General features: G+C 48.9%; 1 protein-coding gene across 2 annotated transcripts; it reads left to right on the top strand.

Annotated features, from left to right (window-relative positions):
- The first annotated feature begins 332 nt into the window (after window positions 1-332).
- LOC121269396 (NAD(P)(+)--arginine ADP-ribosyltransferase 2-like) lies at window positions 333-7,414 on the top strand. Of its 2 annotated transcripts, none has more exons than XM_041173992.1 (2): window positions 333-584; window positions 6,236-7,414. In XM_041173992.1, the coding sequence occupies exons 1-2, from the start codon at window positions 521-523 to the stop codon at window positions 7,090-7,092; spliced, it is 921 nt and encodes a 306-aa protein (XP_041029926.1). In that variant the 5' UTR covers window positions 333-520; the 3' UTR covers window positions 7,093-7,414. The 2 variants fall into 2 exon arrangements, with proteins under 2 accessions (XP_041029926.1, XP_041029928.1); XM_041173994.1 differs by having other exon boundaries at window positions 335-584; window positions 6,241-7,414.
- Window positions 7,415-7,809: the final 395 nt, after the last annotated feature.

Here is a 7,809-nt window from a genome sequence, read left to right as displayed (position 1 = left end):
CAACTCTGTAACCTCCTTCAGCCACAACAACTCTCCCTATCTCTGTAACCTCCTCCAGCCCCTACAACCCTGCCTATCTCTGTAACCTCCTCCAGCTCCTACAAACATCCCTACCTCTGTAACCTCCTCCAGCCCATACAATCCTCCCTGTCTCTGTAAAGCCTCCTCCAGCCGCTATAACCCTCACTGTCTCTGTAACCTCCTCCAGCCCCTATAACCCTCCCTATCTCTGTAACCTCCTCCAGCCCCTATAACCCTCCCTGTCTCTGTAACCTCCTCCAGCTGCTATAACCCTCCCTGTCTCTGTAACCTCCTCCAGTTCCTCTTGTTTATACACAAATCGTGGTTTCAGGAAGTGCAGCGCATCGAAGGGTTGTGCACATTTCTCATTGTGTGATTTATACAAATTATAACAAGATATAGGTTCTGCTTTGAGAAAACTGCTGGTCACGTACAAGATCGGAATTGATCCGAGTGAGGTCCATTTCCTGGACTGTGAATCCTTCTACCACTAAGTTTAATGCATCAAATCTGGAGATTAGACAAGATGAAGTGGATCATTTACGTTTATCTCCTGATAGGCTGTGAGTATTACACAATGACTGCAAATATCAAAATAATTCGTCCCTGAACTTCGAAGTGGTTATTTTTACAAAATTTTGGTCTCTATCTGACTGGGTTTTACTGTCTGTCTCTCTTAAATGTGACTCTGAAACTGGTGGGTTCGGGACCTGCACAGTGACAAGTCCAGACAGACAACCCCAGGCATTTTCTGAAGGAGGTTCATACGGACTCAAAACGTTAAGCTGGGTCCACTCTCCACACACACTGCCAGACCTGCTGAGTTAATCCAGCACCTTCAGTCTTTATTGCACATTTCCAGCATCAGCAGGATTATGCTGCCTGTATTGAGGGAGTGCAGCACTGTCAGAGGGACATTACTGAGGGAGTGCATACTGTGGGAGGAACAGTATTGAGGGAGTGCAGCACTGTCGGAGGGACAGTACTGAGGGAGTGCAGCACTGTTGGAGGGACAGTATTGGGGGTGTGCAGCCCTGTAGGAGGGACAGTATTGAGGGAGTGCAGAACTGTAGGAGGGACATTATTGAGGAAGTGCAGCACTGTGGGAGGAACTGTATTGAGGGAGTGCAGTACTGTCAGAGGGACAATATTGAGGGAGTACAGCACTGTCAGAGGGAGTGCATCACTATCAGAGAGTCAGTACTGAGTGGCTTTTGCACTGTCAGAGGGTAATTTCTGAGGGAGTGCTTCCTTGTAGAAGGGACAGGACTCTGCCATTGCTGCACTGCATTGCACTATTTCTATAACCTTCCTTCAGAAGCAATAACCCTTGCTATCACTGACACCCCCACAGGTTGTACAACCCTCCCTATCTCTCTAACATCCTCAAGCCTCTACAACCCTCCCTATCTCTGCAATCTCCTCCAGCCTCTACAAACCTCCCTATATCTGTAACCTCCACCAACACCCATAACCCACCCAACCTGTGTAACCTCCTCCAGCCCATACAAACCTCCCTATTGCTGTAAATTCCTCCAGTATCTACACCTCTCCCTATCTCTGTAAACTCCTCCAGCCCCTACAAACCTCTGTATCTCTGTAACCTCCTCCAGCCCCTACACCCCTCCCTATCTCTGTAACCTCATCCAGCCCCTATAACCCTCCTTATCTCTGTAACCTCCTCCAGCCCCTACACCCCTCCCTATCTCTGTATAGCCATCCAGCCCCTATAACCCACCTTACCTCTGTAGCCTCCACCAACAACTACAACACTCCCTATCTCTGTACACTCGTCAAGCCCCTACAATCCACCCTATGTCTGTAAAGCCATCCAGCCCCTATAACCCTCCCTATCTCTGTAACCTCCTCTAGCCCCTATAACCCTCACTGTCTCTGTAACCTTCTCCAGGTCCTCTTGTTTATACACAAATCATGGTTTCAGGAAGGACAGCGCGTCGAAGGATTGTGCACGTTTCTGATTGTGTGGTTTAAACAAACTATCACAAGATATAGGTTCTGCTTAAAGCAAAGTGCTGGTCCCGTACAAGATCGGAATTGATGCAAGTGAGGTCCATTTCCTGTACTGTGAATCCTTCTACCACTAAGTTTAATGCATCATATCTGGAGATTAGACAAGATGAGGTAGATCATTTACGTTTATCTCCTGATAGGCTATGAGTATTACACACTGACTACAAATATCAAAAGAATTCGTCCCTTAACGTTGAAGTGGTTATTTTTACAAAATTTTGGTATCTATCTGACTGGGTTTTACTTTCTGTCTCTCCTAAATGTGAGTCTGAAACTGGTGGGTTTGGGACCTGCACAGTGACAGGTCCAGACAGACATTCCCAGGCATTTTCTGAAGGAGGTTCATACGGATTCAAAACGTTAACCTGGGTCCACTCTCCACACACGCTGCCAGACCTGCTGAGTTATTCCAGCATCTTCTGTCTTTATTTCACATTTCCAGCATCAGCAGGATTATGCTGCCTGTATTGAGGGAGTGCAGCACTGTCAGAGGGACATTACTGAGGGAGTGCATACTGTGGGAGGAACAGTATTGAGGGAGTGCAGGACTGTCAGAGGGACAGTATTGAGGGAGTGCAGCACTGTTGGAAGGATAGTATTGAGGGAGTGCAGCACTGTTGGAAGGACAGTATTGAGGGATTGCAGCACTGTTGGAGGGAAAGTATTGAGGGAGTGCAGCCCTGTAGGAGGGACATTATTGAGGGAGTCCAGCATTGTTGGAGGGACAGTATTGAGGTAGTGCAGCACTGTTGGAGGGACAGTATTGAGGGAGTCCAGCACTGTTGGAGGGACGGTATTGAGGGAGTGCAGCACTGTAGGAGGGACATTATTGAGGGAGTGCAGCACTGTTGGAGGGACAGTATTGAGGGAGTGCAGAACTGTAGGAGGGACATTATTGAGGGAGTGCAGCACTGTTGGAGGGACAGTATTGAGGGAGTACAGCACTGTCAGAGGGAGTGCATCACTATCAGAGGGTCAGTACGGAGGGGGTTTTGCACTGTCGGAGGGTAATTTCTGAGGGAGTGCTTCCTTGTAGAAGGGCCAGGACTCAGCCATTGCTGCACTGCAATGCACTATTTCTATTACCTTCCTTCAGAAGCTATAACCCTTGCTATCGCTGACACCCCCCAGGCTGTACAACCCTCCCTATCTCTCTAACATCCTCAAGCCTCTACAACCCTCCCTATCTCTGTAATCTCCTCCAGCCTCTACAAACCTCCCTATATCTGTAACCTCCACCAACACCCACAACCCACCCAATTTGTGTAACCTCCTCCAGCCCATACAAACCTCCCTATTGCTGTAACTTCCTCCAGTATCTACACCCCTCCCTATCTCTGTAAACTCCTCCAGCCCCTACAAACCTCTGTATCTCTGTAACCTCCTCCAGCCTCTAAAACCCTCCCTATATCTGTATAGTCTTCCAGCCTCTACAATCCTCCCTTTCTCTGTAACCTCCACCAACACCAACAACACTCCCTATCTCTGTAACCTAATCCGGACCCTACAAACTTCCCTATCTCTGTAATCTCCTCCAGCACCTACACCCCTCCCTATCTCTGTACTCTCGTCAAGCCCCTACAATCCACCTAATCTCTGTAAAGCCACACAGCCCCTATAACCCTCCCTATCTCTGTAACCTCCTTCAGCCACAACAACTCTCCCTATCTCTGTAACCTCCTCCAGCCCCTACAACACTGCCTATCTCTGTAACTTCCTCCAGCCCCTACAAACCTCCCTACATCTGTAACCTCCTCCAGCCCATACAATCCTCCCTGTCTCTGTAAAGCCTCCTCCAGCCACTATAACCCTCCCTGTTTCTGTAACCTCCTCCAGCCCCTACACCCCTCCCTATCTCTGTAACCTCCTCCAGCCCCTATAACCCTCCCTATCTCTGTAACCTCCTCCAGCCGCTATAACCCTCCCTGTCTCTGTAACCTCCTCCAGCCCCTCTTGTTTATACACAAATCGTGGTTTCAGGAAGTACAGCGCATCGAAGGGTTGTGCACATTTCTCATTGTGTGATTTAAACAAACTATCACAAGATATAGGTTCTGCTTTGAGCAAAGTGCTGGTCACGTACAAGTTCGGAATTGATCCGAGTGAGGTCCATTTCCTGGACTGTGAATCCTTCTACCACTAAGTTTAATGCATCAAATCTGGAGATTAGACAAGATGAGGTGGTTCATTTATGTTTACCTCCTGATAGGCTGTGACTATTTACACACTGACTACAAATATCAAAATAATTCGTCCCTTAACTTTGAAGTGGTTATCTTTACAAAATTTGGTTCTCTATCTCTCTGGATTTTACTATCCCTCTCTCGTAAACGTGACTGGTGGGTTCGGGACCTGCACTGTGCCACGTCCAGACAGACATCCCCAGGCATTTTCTGAAGGAGGTTCATACGGACTCGAAACGTTAACCTGAGTCCTCTCTCCACACACGCTGCAGGACCTGCTGAGTTATTCCAGCACCTTCCGTCTTTATTTCACATTTCCAGCATCAGCAGGATTATGCTGCCTGTATTGAGGGAATGCAGCACTGTCAGAGGGACATTAGTGAAGGAGTGCAGCACTGTGGGAGAAACAGTATTGAGGGAGTGCAGCACTGTTGGAGGGACAGTATTGAGGGAGTGTAGAACTGTCAGAGGGACAGTGCTGAGGGAATGCTGCACAGTAGGACCGTCAGTTCTGAGGGAGTGCTGCCCTGTCATAGGGTCAGTGTTGAGGGTGTGCTTCCTGGTAGAAGGGCCAGGACTCAGCCAATGCTGCACTGCAATGCACTATTTCTAAAACCTTCCTTCAGAAGATATAACACTTGGTATCTCTGACACAGTCCCAGGCTGTACAGCCCTAATTATATTTCTAACGTCCTCCAGTCCCTACAACCCCCTCTATCTCTTTAACCTCCTCCAGCCCCTTCAACCCTCCCAAGCTCTGTAACCTCCTCCAGCCCCTACAAACATCCCTATCTCAGTAACTTCCGGCACTCACTACAAACCTCCCTATCTCTGTTAGCTCATTCAGCCCCTACAACCCTCCCTATCTCTGTAACTTCCTCCAGCCTCTACAACACTCCCTATCTCTGTAACCTCCTCCAGCCCCTACAACCGTCCCTATCTCTCTAACCTTCTCCAGCCCTACAAACCTCCCTATCTCTCTAACCACCTCCAGCCCCTACAGCCCTCCCTGTCTCTGTAACATCCTCCAGCTCCTACAACCCTCCCTGTCTCTCTAAACTCCTCCAGCCCCAACAGCCCTCCCTATCTCTCTAACTTCCTCCAGTCCCTACAACCCTCCCTATCTCTCTAAGCACCTCCTGTCCATACAACCCTCCCTATCTCTGTAACCTCCTCCAGCCCCTACAAGACTCCCTATCTCTCTAACCACCTCCAGCCCCTACAACCCTCCCTATCTCTGTAACCTCCTCCAGCACCTACACCCCTCCCTGTCTCTGTAACCTCCTCCAGCCCCTACAACCCTCCCTATCTCTGTAACCTCCTCCAGCCCCTACAACCCTCCCTATCTCTGTAACCTCCTCCAGCCCCTACAACCCTCCCTATCTCTGTAACCTCCTCCAGCCCCTACAACCCTCCCTATCTCTGTAACCTCCTCCAGCCCCTACAACCCTCCCTATCTCTGTAACCTCCTCCAGCCCCTACAACCCTCCCTATCTCTGTAACCTCCTCCAGACACTACAACCCTCCCTATCTCTGTCATCTCCTCCAGCCCCTACACCCCTCCCTATCTCTGTAACCTCCTCCAGCACCTATACCCCTCCCTATCTCTGTAACCACCTCCAGCCCCTACAAGCCTCCCTGTCTCTGTAACCCTCCTACGACCCTCCGAGATCTCTGCGCTCCTCCAATTCCAGCCTCTTGACCATCCCTCGATTCCCATCGCTCTACCATTGGTGGCCGAGCCTTCAGCTGCCTGGGGGCCTTGATCTCTGAAATTCCCTCCCTAAACCTCTCCATTTGTTTCCCTCCTTTCCGACTCCCTTTCAAATCTCTCTCTCTCTCTCTTTGAGCGATCTCTCCCTGAAATCACCTTCTGTGTCTCTGTGTCATGGTGGGTTTGTGATAGAAACTGTTGCTGCTGTGAGGCTCTGGCTCATTGTGTTGTTGTGGAAGAGGCTGTATCACTGGGACTTGTCTCTCTCACTCTCTCTGATTCACAGCACAGGAGCTGGTCACTTCCCTGGTCAGCGATGGGGAAAGCTGTGGTATCCACATGGTTGGCAATGGGCTGGATATGGAAGAGAATTCGGCCGCGTATTGGTTCCCACGGAATGAAGATTGGGACAACTTGGCGATCGAGTGTTTGAATGAAGAACTGCAGAGAAACCAGACATTCATGAATGTTTCGGATTTGGCCAGAAAGTTTTGGAATGGGCGCACCATTCCCCATGGTCTCCGTAAGGAGCACATGATCGTGGTCACTATGTACACCCATCATGGATCATTGTACAAGGCATTTAACGATGAGGTTCAGAAATATGGAAATATCACCGAATACAACTCCGAATTTAAACTGAAGGCCTTCCATTATCTCCTAACCATCGCTCTCCAGGCATTGAGAGATCATTCCAAATACTTACACCTTTATCGCGGGTTGAACGTTCCCAAGTTTGGGAGACGGGGCCAGGAGATGAGGTTCGGGAGATTCACCTCCACCTCCCTCAATAGAACAGTGGCCGAGGGATATGGAAACAGGACTTTGTTTGTGCTGAACACGACTTACGGTGTCAAGATCCGCAATTACTCATTCTTTGAGGGGGAAGATGAGATTTTAATCCCTCCCTACGAGAAGTTTGAGATTGTAAAGGCCGAGAGCTCAGGGGGAAACTGCATCTTCACCCTCCGCTCGAGAGGCTATGAGGGAGTTGAGGTGGGGCTGGAGAGGGACGGTAATGACTGTCTGAGAGTTTACCGGAAGACCCGACCCTGGTGGGTCTGGTTTCTGATCGTCTTGGTGATCTTGGTCACTCTGGGGGGATTAGGAACATTTCTCTACAAGTGCTGCTGCCAGGAATAGATTCCAATTTCCCACCATCTCCCCAACCCTCAACCCCCATCCCTCCTCTCAACCCCTCCCCACCTCACACACCATCACTCTCACCTGCCTAATGATCAAAACTCTGCCCTCTCACTCCCAAACCATACTCCCCGCATGGCAAATGATCAAGTTTGCGGGACTGAATGGCCTCCTCCTGTTCCTGTTTAACAGACTCGAGGGGCTGAATGGCCTCATCCTGTTCCTATCTGTGCAAACTGTACATTAAGATCATGTTTGATAGATTGACAAAGCTTTGAAGGTTGAATTAACAATGTTGACATAAAATTTGTCTATAGAACTTACAAATTTCTTGTTTTATCCTTTTCTCTCAAGCAACACTCCAGGTGTCTCACCTGATCAATGTAAGTTATTGGAATCTTGCTGTGCACCTTTTATTTTTTATTCATTCATGGATGTGGGGGTTACTGGCGAGGCCAGCATTTACAGCTTATCCCTAACTGTCCTTAATTTCAGAGTCAACCACATTGCTGTGGGGTCTGGAGTCATGTGTAGACCAGACCGGGTAAAGACAGCAGATTTCCTTCCCTAAAGGACATTAGTGAACCAGATGGGTTTTTACAACAATCGACAATGGTTTCATGGTCATCATTAGACTTTTAATTCCTGATCTTTATTGAATTCAAATTTCACCATCTACCGTGATGGGATTCGAACCCAGGTCCCCAGAGCATTACC

Source organism: Carcharodon carcharias, chromosome 24 (genome assembly GCF_017639515.1).
Source record: "Carcharodon carcharias isolate sCarCar2 chromosome 24, sCarCar2.pri, whole genome shotgun sequence".
NCBI classification, from domain to species: Eukaryota; Metazoa; Chordata; class Chondrichthyes; order Lamniformes; family Lamnidae; genus Carcharodon; species Carcharodon carcharias.
The sequence above is the reverse complement of the archived record's forward strand: the minus strand, read 5'-3'. Positions and strand labels throughout refer to the sequence as shown.